This window comes from Vanessa tameamea, chromosome 19 (assembly GCF_037043105.1).
Source record: "Vanessa tameamea isolate UH-Manoa-2023 chromosome 19, ilVanTame1 primary haplotype, whole genome shotgun sequence".
In the NCBI taxonomy this organism is placed as follows: Eukaryota; Metazoa; Arthropoda; class Insecta; order Lepidoptera; family Nymphalidae; genus Vanessa; species Vanessa tameamea.
In genome coordinates, this window is record NC_087327.1 from 2,380,698 (window position 1) to 2,403,077 (window position 22,380).

General features: G+C 32.0%; 2 protein-coding genes across 2 annotated transcripts; one reads left to right on the forward strand and one right to left on the reverse strand.

Moving 5' to 3' along the window:
• Nucleotides 1-1,045: 1,045 nt before the first annotated feature.
• On the reverse strand, nt 1,046-4,378 carry LOC113397028 (zinc transporter 7). Its single transcript, XM_026635172.2, has 3 exons — nt 3,878-4,378; nt 3,589-3,806; nt 1,046-1,841 (listed from the first exon to the last, which is right to left on the reverse strand). The coding sequence occupies exons 1-3, from the start codon at nt 4,065-4,067 to the stop codon at nt 1,209-1,211; spliced, it is 1,041 nt and encodes a 346-aa protein (XP_026490957.1). The 5' UTR covers nt 4,068-4,378; the 3' UTR covers nt 1,046-1,208.
• A 697-nt stretch (nt 4,379-5,075) lies between these two features.
• LOC113397027 (nucleolysin TIAR) lies at nt 5,076-17,079 on the forward strand. Its single transcript, XM_026635171.2, has 4 exons — nt 5,076-6,133; nt 6,205-6,300; nt 14,032-14,119; nt 15,559-17,079. Exons 1-4 carry the CDS (start codon nt 5,270-5,272, stop codon nt 15,669-15,671), a joined length of 1,161 nt encoding a protein of 386 aa, XP_026490956.1. The 5' UTR covers nt 5,076-5,269; the 3' UTR covers nt 15,672-17,079.
• Nucleotides 17,080-22,380: the final 5,301 nt, after the last annotated feature.

Here is a 22,380-nt window from a genome sequence, read left to right on the forward strand (position 1 = left end):
GGATGTAAAGAAAGATTTATTAAAAAAAATTGTTGTTTCATTTCTATTTACTTCTTCGAGCATGTTTCATATATACAATTTTATTTGTCATTTTTTATAATAATTATATAAATTTTGCCTAAATACGTAATTGGTTCATCAAAACTATTATAAATGAAAAAATAAATGCATTTGAATTTAATGTTTGTAAAGCCCTCTAAAACACTTTAGTAAAGTTAGCTTTTGTTAAATTGTAATGCAGAAGGATAAACAAAAGAACATAATTCAGGATGAAGTAAAAGAGTATTACTAAAAAAATAAAATAAGGATCTAAAATATATAAGAAATAAAAAACTGTAATATTATATGTAATAATTTTAGTTAAATTTCCTTCGAACTTTTCTCACAATGCTGACAGCAATGAATCAAAAAATTCGGGCAACGTTTTGGAAGTAGAATTTAATTAATCTCAATAAAAGCGAAATTATTAATCTTTGCAGATTAATTTTCGATTATAATACACAATAAGATTTGTGAACCAAATCTTTCAAATTATTATAGATAAAAAAAATTCATAGATAATTAACCTTCTTTCAAATAACTTAATTGAGAACTAAATCGTTGATTAAAAATAGATGGCATTATTTCAATACTGTTTAAAAAGGAATGTTTTCAAATAATCTGTTTCTAATAAAAATCGAAAACTAACTAAAAATATATAAAATTATATAAATTTTAAAACATACATTTGTCATAAATATTTTAAATATATATAATACTAAACACCTACAACTGAATGTGTTACCGTAGAAAAAGTAATAAAAAAATTAAAACATATCACAATACACAACTATATTTGAAGCTGAAATCCATGAAGTTTTTATTAGCACAACTATTTTCACACCCTGAATATTTTTTTAACACAATTTTGAGACTTATTTCATCTATCTATCTATCTAATAGCTTTGAAAGCTTTATTTGAAGCGGCACTATAGACTGAACGTTGTAAAATCAATTAAAATCCGATTTTTTATAGATATTGCACATACAAAATTAAAAAAGTATATATATTATACATGTATATATTTTGGTATGTCTTCGTTATCTTTTAAATAAAGATGGCAATTTAAAATGCGACTTGACAGGACACAAATTAAATTATTTTCCTTATATACAATAAATGTCCACTCAGTGGTAATATGTACATTTGTGATACATTACGCTCTCAATCAAAGCGGGGAGTAGTCTAATTGAACTGTTAGATGTTTCACGCCGGCTTCTCGGAAGATCCTCGCAGCTTGATCTGTGACATAACGTGGGTCAACCTCCCTTGCGACCTCGAGCTTTATCGCGCCAACATGTACGTCACTGCAAAGAGTCCAGAAGTGCGGTTCTTGGACCGCATGTACTCCTGCCAAGCCCACTACCCTAGTATATAAGTTCGGGAGCGCCCGTTCGAGTGACACTGGAGTCCGTTGTAATAAAACAGCACCAGAGTCCATCACTAGCGGGAACACACTCGCTGCTATAAGCAACGCTATAGCCATTGAGCAAATTGGATCTGCTCTCATCCAGCCAAATAACTGCATTAAAATGGCGGATATTATAACACCGACGGAACCCAGTGTATCGGCGAGAACGTGAAGGAACACTCCGCGCATTATGGCAGATCCCGCTCCGGTGGGAGCTTCGATGTCATCGTGCGAGTGTCCGTGATTGTGGTTGTGCGAATGACCGTGACCACCATGTGAGTGACCATGGCCGCCATGACCGTGTCCGTGGCCATGATGGAATGCGTATATTCCGACGAGGTTGACTAGGAATCCAAGTATAGAGACGACAAGCAACCTTTCATGTTTTACCTGAAAAAAAGATGTCCTTGTCAATTAAATATTTAACGAAGGTAACAATTATTGATAAGGTATTTATTTACGTACGAACGTTATAAGCTACTGAAGATTATCCAATAAATCATGTTTTATCTCGATTGTCGATTTTTTAAACATATTTTCTTGTAAATGTGTTTAAAAAAAATGTTATGTCGTTGTTGTAATTGTTAATAGGTATGCTATACCAGGGCTTTCAATTACAAGTACCTATGTAAAATACTAGAGTCGAAATCCAGAAGTATTTAGCTAAAAGCATTTGCTTTAGCACATAGCCAAAGTTAAAAATACATGCACAGATCGTTCACAGTAACCTTATTAATAAAATTCACAAATGTATTTGCTAGAAAAATACATGAATAAAAGTATTTTTATTTTGCAAATATGATTGTGCTTCTTATTTATATGATGATATGGTTTAATTTCCATCAGAAGTTTTTCGTTTAAATTCTAACGATTTCCAGCTGTAGCCGCGCCCGACATGAAAATAAAATCATACTCGTATTTCCCGCAACTACTAGAGCGACCAATACGAGGCCGTGGTTTTAAAACCTTTTAAAATAAAAACTGTATTGTGTTGTAACATTGCCTATTATATTAAAATATCAAACAATGAACAAAAATCTAAACGATAACTGATCGGAAAATACGTGCTCGATCGACGGTAACAGCAGAGATTGAGAAACAATTCCAACATTCTGTTAACAGTAGAAAGTTTTCATAGATTGCAAGAGTGCTTAATTTTGTTTCTGATAAATGCAATATATTATTTTAATTACGTGACTTTGTTGTAAGAATTACGTTCGACGCAATAATGTTTCATGTGTTTATTATTAGTCTTTTTTTTTTAAATTAAATTTTTCATTAATATGGTTTCATAATCACATTGATTATTAAGCTAAAGTAAAGTTTAAAGAGAGCAGTTACTAGTTTATTCTTAGCTTGTTAGTTATAATATTGAAGACCAGAATCTGAATTTTACAATTTATAGCCTGTATCACTCGGAATGAAGTATGGATTCTAAGGATAATCCTCACTCCATAAATCGAAATCTGTTCAGCCATTAAAAAATTATAATGTACGAATAACATTGAAAACATAAAATTAGTTTTTGGCCAATTATGTAAACAGCGGCTTTTCTAGTTCTAAATTAAAATCTAATTAAAAATAAAATAAAACCTATAAGGTATATCTATTATAAACTCTATTCCTTTTCAATGATATAATAGACTTTTATTTGAAACCATTTGGAAATATCCAACTTTGGACATTCGAGCATACTAATTGAGCAACTAAGTCAAACTCATGAATATGTTCTTATTTATGATGTGAATATTGTAATAAAACTTTTGTTTTTTTGATGGAATTATTACAATTGTTTGAGATGAAAACAAGATAATTTAAATCTCGTAGTATTTAGTATTTGTAGCTTACAAGTCTTTGTTTTGCAATGTAATTAATATTTGATCTCAAAATTAAATTTGTTAAAAAAACTATTTATTAATTAATTATTAAAATACATTTTCTTACAAGAGTGTGATTTAAATGTGGTGAGTATTTAAACACCATAAGATCACATTTTTGTAAAAATATATTTATATTAACACCATAATGATGAAAAGATTATTTATCCAGCACACCGTAGAATAAATATTTTAGATAGCAAGAAAAAAAATAGTCTATCTTACTTATTATTTATGACTTGTAAATGAAATATAAGTACCTCAGGTGGCTCAATAGCTCTTTCCACAGCTTCCTTTAGGATAAAAAATGAAATAAAGAGGAGAAAGAGGCCATTTACAAAGCCTGCCAACACCTCGGCTCTTGCATAGCCATAAGAGTAGCGTTCATTTGCTCTCCATTTTGACACCAATGAAGCTGCTAATCCAGCCACTAAGCCCGTACAGTCAAAGAACATATGGAATGCATCAGAAATCAGACCTAAAAAAAATAATACAATATAGTAATTTAAAATATATTTTTAGTTAGATAAACATTACATCTTTACTTACCTAAACTATTTGACCAAACTCCATAGAATAACTCCACAAACGCAAAAGACAAGTTCAGTAGAAGAAATAGAAATAAATTCTTGGAATTTTTGTCCGAAAATATCAATCTCAGCCAGTTTTGAAACTTTTCGGGAATGCCTGAAATAGCACCCCGGGACTGTCGGGTGTCCTTCTGTATGAGAGGCAACATTATATTTATATTGTTAAGCACTTATCTCACGTCATTTCAAGCCTAAAATCTCACAATAAACACGCTTTACACAAGTATCACTGCATACGTGTACTCAATAGCGGTTTATAACCTTACTCCAAGACAACTGTTAAATAATTATAGGAAAGAGTTCAAAAATGAAGTGGGATTTCACTTGGAATTTGCATTATTTATATAAAACATACATTTTTAATAATGTTGTTACAAAAAAACTAAGTCTACTAATTCGTACGAGGACTTATCATCATTTGCTGTCGACGCTGTCGCCTGTCGTCAATCAGCAATCTGTCAATGACATGGATTTTGAAAATTTAACTCTATGGTTGCCCAAGTGCCATATAATAAAATAATAACATAGACTATATATTTGATAATGTACTTTTATACTACTATGATGTAAATTTTTAAGAACATATCATACAGAAAATTCATTACAGTTTTTTAAATTTATATTATTTTGAATTTGTTATTGTTCATAATTTAAAGATTTATAAAAATCACATAGAGTTTATATTTCATCATGTTTTTTTAATTACAATATAATTTTAATTTCTTAAATAAAGCTAATTATTAAATTACTCAAATGATGACAATATATATCTCTTTAATCATTTATTATTAGTGATAATAGTAAACTGACGTAAGTAGACCAATCAATGAGATGAAATTATTAGAGGAATTTATAAACGAAACTCTGTTTTCGATGATTCATAAGCTTTCAAACCGACACTCATTTCCGGAAAAGATAATTCTTTTGTTTATGAAGGAGTAATTTATTTTGTCTCTGGTAGCCATAATATATAATACGTGTTTTTTATGTATTCGATTAATAGAGACATTAAATACAATTTTTATTTTATGTATAGATAGAATAATATTACTATAATATTTTAAGCAATTGTAATAAGTAGTTTTTAATTATTTCTTTTTTCCCTCCAAATTTTTGAAATTATTCTACCGGAAATTCGCCTATAGATGCGTTTGTTTCCGAAAAGTGAACGTTTCACGAGTCAACAGCAACGTCTTTCGAGAAGTTCTAGGCGCTGTTTGCGACATTTTTCTTTCTTTTATCCGTCATCCAATGTTTAATGTGATGAAATAACACGTTGATTAGTGTGTATTTTCAATATTAGTGTTCATAGTCGTAATAAATTAACCGCTAGATTACGATATAAGCTAATATGGGCGACGAAAGCCACCCGAAAACTCTCTACGTCGGTAATTTAGACGCGAGTGTGACAGAAGATTTCCTATGCGCGTTGTTCGGACAAATAGGCGAAGTTAAAGGCTGCAAAATAATTCGTGAGCCAGGTAATGATCCCTATGCTTTCCTCGAGTTTACAAATCACACGGCGGCGGCTACGGCCCTGGCCGCCATGAACAAACGAGTATTTCTCGACAAGGAAATGAAGGTTAATTGGGCTACGAGTCCTGGCAATCAGCCTAAGACGGATACGAGCAACCACCACCACATATTTGTAGGTGATCTATCACCTGAAATTGAGACTCACATATTGCGCGAAGCTTTTGCACCATTTGGTGAGATTTCAAACTGTCGAATAGTACGTGACCCACAAACGCTCAAATCTAAGGGGTACGCCTTCGTTTCGTTTGTTAAGAAAGCTGATGCTGAAGCTGCAATTCAAGCTATGAACGGTCAATGGTTGGGATCGCGATCTATACGTACCAACTGGTCCACACGTAAACCACCAACCAAAGGGCCTAACGAAGGTGCGCCGAGTAGCAAGCGAGCTAAACAGCCTACATTTGACGAGGTCTACAACCAGAGTTCACCGACGAACACGACCGTGTACTGTGGAGGTTTCACTAGCAATGTTATCACTGAAGAGTTAATGCAAAGCACATTTTCACAGTTTGGCCAGATACAAGACATAAGAGTTTTCAGGGATAAAGGATATGCTTTTATTAGGTTCACAACTAAGGAAGCGGCGGCCCACGCTATAGAAGCAACACATAATACAGAAATTAGTGGTCACACAGTCAAATGTTTCTGGGGTAAAGAGAATGGAGGAACAGAGAACCAGGTCAGTTGATGTTGTCATTAATATAACAATATTTAATATAGGATGTGTTTAATATTTTGCACAACTTGCAGAGTACGAACAATCCACCTGCAGCACCCGTGCCAATGGGAGCGCAAACGCAGTACCCCTATGCATACCAACAAGGAATGGGATATTGGTATGCTCAGGTAAATATCAGAATAGGGAAACAAACAAGGGAAATTCACTCATAAAATATATTGATAACACTCATTGTAGGGTTACTTCGACAATGGTGTGAGTTAACTTTATATTAAGCATATGATATGTAATTACTACAGTCATTAGGATATTTTTATGTCTTATAATAATTATGAAAATATATTTTTTTATATTTTAATATGACAATCACATAAATATTATATTTGTAGTGGCAATGATCCAAGCTTCTCTATAACGATGCTTAATTAAAAAGCATTATACATGCCAGATTCATGAAATTCATATGTGTGACGTAGACATTACTTGACATAATGATTAGGCTGTGCTTACCACAATATTTGCAAAATTTTATGTTTGTTTATATCAGACCACGACACATAATTAGCTGGGATATATTTCATTAATTCAATTTTGTTTAAAATATTTTTGAGAAATGTTGCAATAAGATATATAATTATTATTTTATTTTTCAAAAATCTACAGATTTCCTTGAACATCATTGCACACATTACATTTAACTATTGTATAGTTTTTCAATTACTTGTTCATTGTTATATGAATATTTGAATACTTGCATATATGCATATACAATATATAATCACATCTAATTAACATACAAATATAATATTTAACTATGCTTCTTTTGAGCCAATAAAATTTAGATGGTAACCGTTACAAGTGTGATATAGACTTTATTATTTAAAAAAAGGTAAGACACAAATACAATGTCATCTGTCAATTTATAGACTGATAAAAACTAGTGTTGGCCAGTGGTTGAAATATTACTGATATCATTATTGAAAATTTCTGAAATACACTTATGAAGTTTTCTATACTTATTTCAAAATAAAACCAAAATATTATAATATAATAGCAGGAAAATTGATTGACAAATAGTGGATAAAATTGACTGAGACTATTTATATATATATATCTATATATAGTTAAGTCAATTATGGTTCAATAAATTAAATATGTATCATTTTAAAGAATCTTTAGACAAGTAATTAGAAAGAAAAAAAAAACTCATACATAGAACAGTTTATAATTATAATTTATAATATACAAAAAAATATATGTATTTTAAGCAAAATGAAGATTAATTACATTTGCAAGTTGCACGATAATGTTAGTTCTTTGAATTTATGTTATTATTACAAACAACTGTTCAAATTATGTACTCAACAGTTATAAAAGTAACAAAATTAGCCCCATATATGTCAAAATAATTACATATATTCAGGTGTGTTACCATAAATATATTCTATATGCCGGTTCCAATTATATTATATATAACAGGAACATTTATTGGGGACTAATAATATATTATATATTAATTTGATATTATAAATGATGACAGTTTGAGTAGTAGTTTCCTACGTATGTTTATTTGGTGGTAGGGCTTATAGGTGAACCTATTTATCCGATATTCTACCATCAAACAGCAATGCTTAATATTGTTGTGTTGCTTTACATCTTAGTTCCCAAGGATGGGAATGTATATGAGGAATGGTTAATTATTTCTAACAGTGTGGTGACCGCGTACTATCAGGTGGCCCATTCGTCCATTCACTAACCTATATTATAAAAAGTATATCAATATTGACTTTTCTTTCTTTGTGTGTGTAATTCAATAGTATTCATTTATTACTTATATATAAAGTAAATTTTGTTAGAGATTGGTTGGGTTTCCTGAATTTTTCCATAGAATTTCATTAAATGATAAATTAACAAAATATATTCATAACTTTAGGTTCTTATCAGTGAAAATATAATTGTGGCTGTAGAATTTTCGTTATCTGTCATATATTAATATAAAATAGTAACTGTTCTCATAATAGCAATATAGCGTATATGAAGGTAAATTCAATAGAATACAATATTCTTCTAGAAATAAATTTCTAATAATGAAGGCTTTTTTCTAGCATTTTAGTTTGTTAGGCATTTTTCTTAAATGTCAACTGTATCTGTTATTCTTTCATTATGGTACTTATGAGAACATTTTTTTTATAAAGTACTAGTTACCGTCTATGTTACTATATTACAAACTTCATGTAATTGTCAACCACGGGTGAAAATTTTACACTCGATTGGATGTACGATACGGAACGCATAGAGTAAGATTATATACACGTATTGATTTGTAGACATTATCGTGTACCAGCTTATAATACACGACACGTGCGATTCGCTACAGTGCCATTAAGTTTGTTTGTAAACGATACAGTCTTTGCTTAAATATTTTTCGTGTTCAAATATCCACAAATGTTTATGGCAATCGGTTAAGCTGTATACAGGTGCCAATTGCGCCAACAATTGTCTCTTTATCGCAATCGAATCGAAACGTCATAGTTGCCGTTCCGTTTTCCTATTCTACTAATACAACGGTCCAGCTGCGGTTCGGTTGATGTTGTATTGGATTATAATTGGTATCGTATATACCTGATATAAATAAGAAAAAAAAAAATCATATAATAAGAAAAAGATTAAGCGAGTTTTATTTTTGTGAGGAATATCCGAAGTTATTTTAGAATTGTTGTGTAGTACAATTGGCCTCCAGGTTGATGTGCTACAGCGCTATCTAGCGGCGACTTACGATGTTTATAAACCTACATGAAAATATATGGCCTATTCCAATGGAAGTAGGAAAATAGATAAACAAAAACAAACCTTAATAACCGTAACAATTTTTGTATCTTAATCATATAAATTATATATAAAAGACAATACAGTTCAATTGTTTTAAAACGTATTTACTGTTTCTGTTTTATAAAACATTATTGGAAATAGAAAAAAAAACAAATCACGTAAGTTATAATTATTTAATTATAAATAAAAATAAAAATAAAATTAATTATAAAGTTATAATTATGGTCGAATTTCGAAGACTGCACGACTCGTAGTGTTCATAAAGAGAAATCGGTTACTTCATAAATTTTTAATAGAATAAAACTAACGTACTGAACAATGTATCAATTTATCTTTTTTTTTTAAATTCTGAAAGGCGAAAATTTTAATTTAAGTGTGAAAGTAATAACTTTTATTTAGAGTAAATCTTTCGTCCCACACGAGAGAAATATGAAAAATTATCTTTTCATAACGTAGTCGCGAGTTCTGATAAGAATTCACTTAAATTTAATCATTGAAACAAAATACTATATATTTATTACATACATGGATTTTTTAAAGAGAAATAGTATGTTTTATCGGTAAAAGTAACTTTGATACCTAATTGTTACTACGTCTGTATTTTATCTCGATAATTAGGTCAGTTACACAAGGTCATGTACATCTTTACTCGAGAGTAGTTCATTGCACCGTTTTATTTAGAATTGTATATATTTTATGAGTGTATTGTGAAAACTATTCCTTACAATATTTTGAATGTTTATATAATGTTTGTTCAGTCGTCGTTTGATTGTTTAAAGGCAATTTGGATAAAGACTAATGCCCTTTGTATGCCGCGTTAATTTTTCATAATCAAATTAAACTTTAGTCAAGTAGGCTAGACAATATTAATTATAGGTTAGTTGCCCTTTTAGAAATGTAGATTAAACGAGGAAGATTATACCGGTACGGTAAGAATCTCAACTCTCAAACATAAATAATGCTTGTATATAATAGAAAGGTACAGTACTAAGAAGTACTTAAGTTAAAACGATATTATTTACTTACGAATGAATTATTTCAATCTTTTTAAATTTAAGAAAATTCAAATTCTTACTTATTAAACAACAATCCTTAATAAATAAGTATTTACTTATAATTTTTTTATTTCAATATTAACCATACAATGTCTGTAAATATAATTATGTAATTCACTATTGGTTCGGATTCGGCGCCGTTACCAAACCCCCCCCCCCCCTAAAAGTAATTGCTTTGTCATACAACAGCTATACAACAATGGGCAAAAAGTGAAAACTGTTCCGTACATACGTTTTGTTTAAACAACAAAAGACCACTTTCGACTATCTAAATTTTAATAGGGTGTATAATTGTAATGTTATTTATTCATATTTGTAACGCGGTGAAGTTTTTTTGTTGCGCGGGCGCATGAAATTCGTCGTGGTATGATTCAGCGGATATCTCAAACGCGCTTCAAGAACGTAACGATATCAAGCGACATTATCCACTGTGCAACATTGTTACCATATTTAGACATTGACTGGCTGAATACACTTTGTTATGCGCCTGTTTAGTTAGGGTTAAATTCTATATAAAAAAAAGATAACGGTTGTGTTTATGATTAATATATTATATTTAGACGCATAATATGAATGTTGGCACATTATATATCTATATGAAAACCGCTTTCGTACTTTAAAAATTGTTGTATTTCGGCTAGACCGAGCAACGTTAGTCATGCTAGTCTAATATAGTAATTATTTTTAATTAATAAATATTTGACTATACTCTATATCACGACACGATCGACTTCTATACCAAATGTAATTAAAATCTGCGCAGTCAGTTAGTACAGCCGAATATACAAAATTACGCATTTTGTACAATGACTATAAATAATATGGTACTTATTTTAACACTCGTGACTCGTATATAATTGTTACTAAGCTAGTGATTATATTCTTTTTTTTACATAATATTAAATATTATAATTAAATATAAATTTTGAATACATTTATTGATTGTCTTTTTCCGATAACAAGACAATTTTATCTATCTCACCAATGAAAGTAAATAGTCTGTTATCGGCTACGTCTTTAGGACTAAAGGTAGGTTTGCACATGGTTAAATTAAAATTCACAGTGCTTTGTACTAAATTTAGGCAAGTAGTGGGGGGTGAGAGCATCAGTGACGTATCTGTTCTGAATTATTAGGGTCTCGCTTAGTGTAAAATGTATTTATACTTAAACTGTTTCATGTAATTTCACTTGAATGTGTGGGGTCAATTACATCTTATTACTACTTTTAAAATAATTCGTTTTTCAACCTGACATGAATATTTTGTTGCTGATAACAATGCAATGAATTTAAATATATTGTTAAAGTTAAACTTTTTCGTCGTTTCGGCGATTCGGTAATAATGTCGATATGTGGACGACAATTGAGTGTGAAATTTTAAAGACGCATCATGTTTATTCACCTTTCGTTACATGAGAAAGAAAAATGATGACGAAGAAAGAAAGAGAGATATATATTCAAAAAGATACTCTTCAATTTCGCGTAGGGTCTTGCACACGCATTATTTTAATTGATATTTATTTCAATGAGAACATTTTTATGCAACTTGATGTCGCCCGCGGCTCGGGTTAGGCATGCAAAAGTTACCTTTGTCCTTGGAGTTGGTTTGCTTCATACCAAATTTCATCAAATTCGGTTTAGTGGTTTCGCTGTGAAAGAGCAACAGACAGACAGAGTTACTTTCGCTTTTATAATATTATTACAGATGCCATTTTCACTTGTGTGTCGGCTTTGAAAGGGAAGTAAGATTTATTAGTAAACATGTTTTCATTGTTTTCATACTCAGCGCTGACGCAATTTTTAGGGTCACGGTCACATTAAGTGATTTATAATATGACGTTTACTTTTTAGTCGATGTTTTGTTGAGTCGTCTTTAGTAATATCGTGACGAGCACTTGTTTCAGCGAAACTTTATTTTGGCGCGATGAGTAAAATTTCAAGAACAATTTTGACTATTGTTAATACGTAACTCGAGCCAAGACGGCTCAGTGGTCAGGATTTTCGGATTGTTCTAACAGAGTTTTCATCTGCTTAATCTGTGACAGTACAGTACAGGCCGTTACATTACTTTTACTGTAACATGTAACTTTTCTTCTGTTACGTGTTGCACGCGTTATAAAACAAAGAAATATATTCTTTGTTTTCATTGTAATTTTCAAGAGTGTGAAATATATTTCTCGAATGCTGTAACAGCTGTGAAACATGTAAGAATTTTATGTATGTATTAAATACGTTTGATTACAAATAACGTCCCTATAATAAATTATTTATATTTACATAAAATGTAATGTATACAAGCCTTGTAATTGTTACTTGTGGTCGTCCATTGATCGATGTCGCTCGATCTTAATTCGTTGCTAATGAAAATATGACTTGAAATTCATAGAAGTGTAAGCTTATATAACATTTTATCTATTACACAGATATACACACACCCATTTATATTGCTTTCTGCACTCTTCTATATGATCTTTTAACTATGAAAAATCTCGTAACCCTCCGTGCGCGCCACAGATTAAGAATAGGCTAGATACCGCATGTTCATTAGATAGTATAAAAACCGTGCCATCTTTTTTATACCTACGATGACGTCACCCCAGCCGTGGTTGAACATCATATTTAATGATTTTCAAACTAATTACAGCTATTTGAGCAACAAAATGACTTACCGGTAGGTAATATATATCTCCTTGCTCGATTTACTAGAAGAGATTTTACAGTTATAACGGCACAATTAGGCATTTTTATATACGAACGTAATAGCGCGTCATAGAACAATCTTCGAACATGCTTGGTCGGACTGCTTGTGGTATCTAGCCTTCTCCAAATCTGTGGTTAGCGCAATGTTTAATAATAATTACAGTTTTCTCTTCACGTATTAATATATAGATAATAGTATTCTAATTTCAAATTTTCGGTTTAAATTGGGGTTTAAATAATGAGTTCTTTATTTAAATAACATTCTTATAAATAATAAATTAAGCTTTCGTATTGGTGTGTCGCAACCGTTACTAGTCGGGTGCTTTATGTCATATTATAACTTCTCAACTGTTTAATTTCCAAGTGGTAAACGTTATATAAATTGTTCTACTAATAAATATAAGATTGAATTAAGAAATTCTGTTTTGAAGTTCGAAAAATAATTAGCAAATCTGCCACTGTCAGAAATATTGACCATTCCTTACATCGCCAACCAACCTTGGGAACTAAGATATCATGTCCCCTCTGCCTGTTACTCTGGCTAGACGAGTGTCTAGCCAGTGTTTTCAACTGGAACTCATCGATACTAAGCATTTCTGATTGGCGGTGGAATATGTTATCAGTGACTGTTACCTACCCAGACAGGCTTGCACCAAACTCTACCACTAAGTAAACAGCAGTTTAGTTTCTAATATCTTTACTCATAAGGTTACACATTTGCATAAAATATTTTTGTGAATGATCTTTTTAAATTCGTCTCACTCGAACAATGACACTGGTTAACAATGAGTAATTTGTCTAAGACGTTTAAAAAAAAAACATAATACAAATGTTGCGTGTAAAAAAAAATCGAACGCACAAATTCCTAAACGCAGTTGTGTATTGTATAAACAATTAACATTCCTTTAGTAAGAGTTTATAACAGCTGCGTTCATTATAACTATTATAATTAACTTGGCCTGGGAAATTCTATTAAGAAATTGTCACTGTATCGTTATCGTTGCCATTTAGTCGATTTGCTTGTCCCCCCCCTCCCCTAAATACAATGATCCAGTTTATGTTCGATGGAAGCTGTATCATAATTTCATGAACTTCTCTCTTAAGAGGAGATTGAGGGATTTAAGAGTACATCAGTACATTTGGTACTGTTATATCTTATGTTTTTGTTTTTAATAAACCTTGTAGTCGTTTTTTTTTTTCAGAAAGATCAGGATTATTAATCACTCAAAATAAAAAGTTCATAAGTCATAATTATTTCGTCAATATTTTAATTCGATTAAGACATAATTATCTGATGACTTCGTCGTTGTTTCCAGGGCTACCCCGCGCTACAAGGCTACATGGCGCCCGGATACTATCAGCAATATGCCGCAACCTACAGCACCCCGCAAGCCGCAGCAGCTGGTAAATATATTATGTCTATATGTGCGCTTAAGAAAACAATAACGGGATTTATAGACAGTTGATTTGTTTTGTTGCTTCAATTACTTAATCGATTTTGATGTAGATTCATACATAGATAGTTCAAGTCACGGAGATTGACACAGGCATATGATAGAGAGATAGATATACGTTGTATTTTTATGGGGTTGTGATTTTCCAGTTGTCAAAAGGTCAAAGTTGTGAAAATCTATGTATAACCCCTTTACGCATACATATTCTTAGTAAGTAATTAAGAACAATGTTTTGAAACGTTCTTGACAAAAATATTTCATTTCTTTCATATGCATATTCATAGTAGCAAGTATATTTCACCGGGGGATTCCGGGTGGTGGGGGGATTGTTCAGGAACATTTGAAGTTAAGATGTGAAAGCGTAACATACAAAATAAACTCGCTTTCGCATTTGTAATATTATTTAGGATTTCAAACTTATTTATTTCTTGAGAAACTTACACTGTAAAACTAACAAGTTGTTACCCGCCCGCTTCTCTGGGCATTCAATAAAAAAAGAGGAAGGCTTTCAAAACATTAATAGCCTATAATCATCTAGGGACGACTCCGCGCCGATTGGTCATAGTCCCAAACCGATGCGTTCAGTAGCTTTCACGCGATTGACGTACGAAGGAAAAAGATCTAACATGTTCATAGTGAACAGTAATCATCCTTTTAATATATCATTAATTTTATCGCTCGTTATCTCAAGCTCTTATCAAAACGTAAGTGCATTGTATGAAAATATTCTGAATTTGTAATGATTCAAAATATCATATTCAAGTAGTCCTGTACACTTCACTTTGGAATTCCATCCATTCAGTTGACAGAGCCAAGTAGCAACTTATATATATTTCTAATTTTTAGTATCTTTACTTTTCTGCACAAATATTTTATATGTTTTATTTGAGAGTCAATCATATAACACATATTTTAGTAATGTTTTAATTCAAAAGTATTATATATGTTTTCTTTTGAACACTCGTGCTGTTTATACACTATGGAAATTAGAAACTTACCAAGTTGCAATTGCGAAAATAGTATTTCCGAAAAGGTATTGTATATTGTATTAAATTGGTTTAGATTACTTATACAAATATTTGCCATAAGAAACAATTAGCAAACTAAAAATGTATATAGTAAGCATTATTAAAATTTAACATGATAAACGTTATTAATAAAAAGTATAGAAATCTTTCTTTAGAGGTCAAGGAATCGCCATCTGTATAACTAAAGTTATACAGAAACTAGTATAGGAAAAACTAGTATAGGATATGACTATGCCTCAACAGTGTAATGTTAATCTTTGAGACTTATCGAGGGGATTTCCTCACAATTACAGTGTATCTAACGGTTATCTAATTAGAGGTGATAGAGAGATATGAATGATTGTGTACCCGCGTGTTGCAGCCGGCTACCGCATGAGCATGCCGGGCGGCGGCGCGGCGGGCGGGTCGTGGGGCGGCGCGCCGCAGCCGCTCATGTACGCGTCCGTGCCGTCCGCGCAGTACCCCTCCCAGTAGCGCGCCCGCCGCCCCCGCATGAGCCCACACCGACACATCATGTAACAATAGAGATACCGTCGACGCCCGCTCGACGCCCGCTCGACGCCCGCGAGAGATTACGACGTCCTAGGGAACGCTGTACTGGAATACCTCCGGTCCTCGTACGTTCTGCGATGGTGCTGCGTTGCGTTTCCTAATCGTAAACACATATATCTACGTTAGTCGTGACGACGTCCGACTGGGAACCCGGAAATGTTATATTATACCGCGTAATGTTTAAGTTTGTTTGTATAATTTCTTTGTCGCATACTCGCTTAGAATGATTTTCTTTTGTATATCCTCATTTAAATAGGCAACACTTTCATGTTTATGATCTGTGAATATATTTTTCCAAAGTAGTCGAGAATGTAATGGTACTAGGAGGTTTCTCGGTTCCCTCGTCCGATCGGAGATATTTCACTACAACTGGCGACTTCAATTATTTGTCGATTGTATTTATATTTTTTATCGTGGAGTGTAAAATATTCGACAAATGGATGTCGTGACCGCGTTGCTGGTCGATGAAAACAGCACAAACAGTGTTAATAATTGAGTTTTCGTGTGGACGGCTGCTTCAGCGTATCCTATCAGCCTTAAATGACTGCCTTTAGAAGATTATGGTACAAGAACTTGACTTTATACAGCGAATGTTTGTTACTGATTACTGATATGTTATACCGATTGTTATAGATAAGAACATTTTGTCGTAACCGAATATATTTCGTCCAGTTCAGTAGCGACGGTAGAGCCATGTTACTCATATCTGGTACAGTTGACTTGACGGAGATGTCAGAAGTCTTTATGAAACAAAGCACGGATCAGAAGGAACTCATGCTACGGGTGGGAAGTGACGAGTCGGTCTCCGGTCGCGCAGCGCCCCGCTGTCGATAGTCGATCTACATAGATAGGACATAACGAAATAAATTATAAATTTTTAAAAAAAAGTTATAATTATATAGGGGGAGTAGTGTCGCGAGTGGCCTCGTGTACATAAGTTGATATATTTATTGGCGCCCTGCGCTAGCAGACTGAGCTGTATTCCCGATCACTCCTCGCACGACGCGCCAGACCTTACGTTGACGTATTTATAATTATTAAGTTCGGCACATGTTGTTTTGTTTGACCTGAATTGTTATGATTTATTGTATGGAAACACTGGTGAGTCAATAAAGCAGTGGGTCTGGGACACCGGGTGTTTGATTTGCCGTCGATTATAATATATACTGTATCGTGTTTATTTCTGGGTCCAAAATTGAAACGTTGGCAGTTCTCTTCTGTGATTGAAGTCTGCGTGTACACAGTCGGTTAAATGAGAAATTATTGTAAATTCTTAACGTCATTTTGTAAAAGGAAGGAATAAATAGTTTAAGTTTAATAATACTTTTGATTATTGTTGTATTATTGATGTTACAATAATTGTGACAATAACCCCTTCTTAGATTATTTTAATTGGATAATAAATAAACACGAACTGTAAATAGATTTCTACTCTGAGATTTCTTTTCCTAAATTATATTTTTACAGTCGATTAAATTATTGAAAACATTTTGGATTGAATTTTATGCTCAATTAGTTGATGTCATTTAAATATGTAGTTAACTTATGTAAGTAAAAATAAGTTTTCTTACTTTCATTATAAATAATTATTCGGTTATTGTATTTGTCTCATTCATACATCCAGTTAACATAACATTTAAGTTATAATACCATTGAGTTAATCAAGATCACACCGAGTTTATATTTCAAACTTAACAGACAATCTTGGAATCTAGTTTGAAGTGTAACTAAGCTATGAAGAAAAATAACATTTTTAAACCAACCTTTTCACACATACTAATAGCTGAGTTTTAATAAATTAAATCCAAAGTTTTCTTCCTATAAGCAGAACTATTCATCGTCCAGTAATTTATCAAATAAATTAATCTTTATAGTAAAACAGCAAAAAGATATCTAAGTGTAACCTTTTTTTTTTTTAATTTAGAATATTAAAACTTCACTTCAATCAAATAGTTTTCCAGTAAACACAAATATATAAAGTACTTCAACTTTGTGCACATCTTTTATTTCTTAAAAAGGATGCATCCAATTTTGTTGTAATGATTTATAATATTAATGAGTACATTTTTTTAAATATATACAGTTAATTAAATAATAAAAGAGAAAAAAATATTTATATTGTTAATTCTGATAGCTACTTCGGTACTTTTACGTTATTTTTTCACGATAAATGAATAACACCTCGAACAATGATATCTTATATTCATAGTTATTCAATGTCAATGTTTTTTATTCGTCTTTACTCCTGTGATTGGAATAGGCTAATGGCTATAGTGGTTGTCTATGCAAGACATATCCCTTATAATGTTATTATGATATAGTGAAATGTCAATATGATATTTTTCTGTAATTATCAAGAAAATTAACGAATAAGGAGTAATCATCAGCTGCGAGCAACAAACTTAAGAGAATTAAGGTAAGAAGTAAGTATTTATATTTTATTTGGCACCTGTGAATTGTTAACAATTGACTAATTGTGATACGCCATTTTGATACGTGTATCCTATAAATTTTATAATAATTGTATTAGTTCTGACATTTCACGATCGTGTTCTTCCGTGAATTGCTGTGTTTCTTTCAAAATATCTATACTGTAGTTTTCTTGTGGTCGAAGTATGTATAATGTCGAAAGCACTTGCAATTATAGTTAGGGTACTACCAAGGTGAAAGAAGTTAATATTAAATAAATGATGATATATATTTTTATAAAGTAAAAAAAAACAAATATGATATTAAATGAATGAATTGTACTGCTCAGATTTACTTATTTAACTATTATGTAACGGTATATGCTAAGCCGAGCCGAGCCTAGCCAAGCCAAGCCTTGGAATTGAATAGACGACCCTTTTCCCAACGTTATTCATTAGTTATGCAAAAGAGACTGTCGCCCATGGCAACCGATATAACAGAAAGAAAATACGGGGTCGTTATCGCAACAAGGCGGTAAAATTTAACGGAGTTGAAAGAATAGTAAAGATTAATAATAAAAATTATATAAAACATCGTTGTTGTTATTGCCTTTCGTTTCAATTACGAATGGCAAACTTATTATTATTCCAAAATTCAGAACATAATTTTTTCCAATAGTACAGTTTTTTAGTGTTAAATAGTATTAAATTAATAGGATCACAATAGATCGTGGAAATGACCTACTGGAGAAACAAGTGCGCCAAACGCGAACTACCTACCTACCACAGTTGGCGTGAAAAAATTATGAAGAACAACTTTTTGAATCGTTTTATCTTAAAAACAGTGATTCTTAGGAAAAAAAGCGCAAAGACAATTTTAGCAATCTACAATTTTATTCTCACCTACTTTAATGATAAAACTTATCACTGCTAAAAAACGCAAAAGTCCCATATTTACAAATTTTGACCTTGAATTAAAGTTTTTTGTAAGTATCTTTTCGAAGGGGACTTTTTTGACTTTATATATATATATATATACATACCTTTCTCGTTTTTCGCTCTTTCTATTAGTGAAAATAGTATCAAAATATGTTGAGTGGTTAAGGACAAGATAGTGATTTTGTTTTACGAGTAATGTTTAAAAAGTAGATATAGATTTCTTGATAACGAATATCTTGAACAGTATAAAGCAGTTATTCATGTACCTATATAGTATGAAGTTGATAAGATAAAAAAGAAACAATGGAAATGGCAAATATGTAGAATAAACAACCGAAAGCGGATAACTAACATAACCCCTGTAAAGTCAACTCAATCATCATATGAAGCTACTGTATACAATATAACTAGGCAAAATATAAACTCAAAATCTATTAACTCGGAAATTCTTATAAAGGGCTTAAGTAAGTACAACACTTTCTTCTTGCCTAACTGACAAATTAATTGCTTAGGGTACTTAGGAAAGAAATACAAAGTGCAGTTGCTGAAGCTGTTCAAATTGCTGTATCTAATTATTTTCAAAAGAGTTTGACTTAATAAAGAACAAGCACATTACATTAAAAGAACTAAAATCCACGATTTAATTCACCAGCGCTGACTGTAATGTAAAGGTAGATTTGAAAACGTGTGAAAGTTAGATGAGAGAATTATCTCAGGATAACAAGAGACTCCGATACAATTCTCGACATTATTGGACATTATTGATACGTGTGACATTATTGGAACAACATTCCCAAGAAAATAATATTGAAGACAACGGTATTCCCGAAAATTAGTAGGTACATATCTAAACCAGAGGCGCCTGGAAAAACTACTGGTACTGGAAAATATCTTTAATGACATTATTAGTGTTATTGGATGGCAATTTATGTCAAATATTACAATGTTACTATAGGTGATTTCAATTTGGGTTTCATAGAACGAAAATCTACTTTACTAGCAAATATTTGTTGCGGATTGATATAAAATCAAATCAAAAAAATATAAATCAGTATTATGGAGATATGCAGTAGCATAATACTCCATAATACCGATTTATTGATTGCAACATTTATCAAGCCGCAATCAATATTTAATAGCAACAGTTGCTATGCTCTAACCCAGTGATTCCCAAAGTGGTTCAGGTGGACCCCTAGGAGACTTGCTGGGGGTCTACGTAGGCGTGAATAAAAAATGGGGGTCCATAAGATGCTAATGGGGGTCGACGAAAATTTATCTGCTTTTGATAATAAAGAGCAAAAATGTAAGCATAGTTTTTATAAGGACCTACCAACATTGTTTTAAGTAACTAAGCAGATAATATTTTAATAAGGTAAGCGACTGTTACTTGTCCAAACTTGCGTATTCGTTATTACGTACAATTTCGTGTACAGACTTGCAAAGCGCTATCCGCCCGACAATGCTTAATGATTGTTCAGACATGAACTTGATCACCACTATAAATATTTGATGCCAAAGGCAAACTCATTTATTTTAAACTTATAAAAAAAGGTGTGAGAAAATTTATATCAGTGTTTGCTAGTGCCGGAGAAAAGTAAGTACCGACCTTTTTTTTGTTACAGTACTCAAGTATTTTGATTACGTGTACTAGTCGGTTGATCACAACTGCTTGTATAGATAGGTAACTTAGTAACTTACAGATATTTTAATTGTCCTCTTTCGATTTGAAGACAAACACAGCACGTTCAATTGTTTTTTCACGAGAGAAGCACTACCTTTCTAAAAAGGCCGAATAAGCAATATTGCAGAACAATTAATTTTGTAATTTTTCTTACAAATAACTACTAATTTTATAAAACAGTAATTTCACAATCATTTTAAATTGATTTTGAAGTAACTATTTTATCAAAATTATTCCTTTTCGGAAAGAGCGAGCGGTGCGCGGGCTACGGGAAAAGGGTGGTGCTTGAGCTTCGATGCCAGTTTGTCACGTTTTAACAATGAAGCCGCAGACAAAAAATACGCAAATACACGGAGCGCGTGAACTCATTGATTTGATGAAATGTTTGTTATCGTTTTTATGGACAATTTTGGGATTTCGACTTTTATTTTTTCCTACACAAATATGATTAGTATTCGATACTGGTACCTACACCCATTTTTATTTGTACTATTAAAAATTAGTGGTAAATTAGGTACTTTAAAATTGATACCGTTTTGTGAAAACGTCTGTATTTGTCTTAGCAGTTTAGTAGTTGGTCCGTTTACAAGCCGTAATTCTAAATCCGCGTGCTGACAAAGGCTGCGATGTGATTTTTTTTTACAGGTAAGGTAACTGACACGAAACATGGCTACAGCAAAGAAAAAATGTCGACAATATAGTGTCGATTATTTGAAATATGGTTTCGTTCCATCAAAGGCAGAGAAACAATTGCCCATGTGCCTATTATGCAACAAAGTTTTGAGCAATGACTCTAAGAAACCATCAAAGCTCGAAGATCATCTAAAAAGGTGTCATACTGATAAAATAGGTAAAGATTTAAAATATTTTCAAACATTGAAGGAAAAATATGAAAAGAGACCCACCATGCACAGTATGTTCGCTTCAACATCTCAAAGTAACGATGATGGCTTGTGGGCATCTTACAATGTCTCATTATTTATAGCAAAATCTGGAAAACCGCATACTATTGGAGAACAAATTAATTTTACCCGCTGTTGAAGAGGTTTTAAAAACTGTTTTGCACAAATCTCCATTTGATGTACTAAAAATAATTCCATTAAGTAACAATACTGTACAAAGACGCATTGATGAATTGAGCTCTGATATCGAATGTTTTTTGTGCAATCATCTGCAAAAAACTCATTTTTCTATACAACTGGACGAGTCAACGTTACCCGGTAATGAAGCATTATTATTGGCATATGTCCGAATTATTATGGAGGAAGAAATTCACGAAGAATTGCTATTTGCCAGAACTTTGGAGACTGACACTAAAGGCGAATCAATATTTAACGTCCTGGGTATTTTTTTTACCGAAAAATCGATTTAATTTACAAACATTATTTCAGTGGCAACAGATGGAGCTCCTGCAATGGTCGGGTGATATCGTGGGTTTATAAGTCATCTCAAAAGAATTATACCAGGACTTACAGCTATTCATTGCGTAATCCAGCGACGACATCTTGTGGCAAAACATTTAAGTGACAGGTTGAACCAATCTCTTCATTTTGTAATAAAAGCTGTCAACAAAATCAGAAGTAATAAATTGAATACGCGTTTT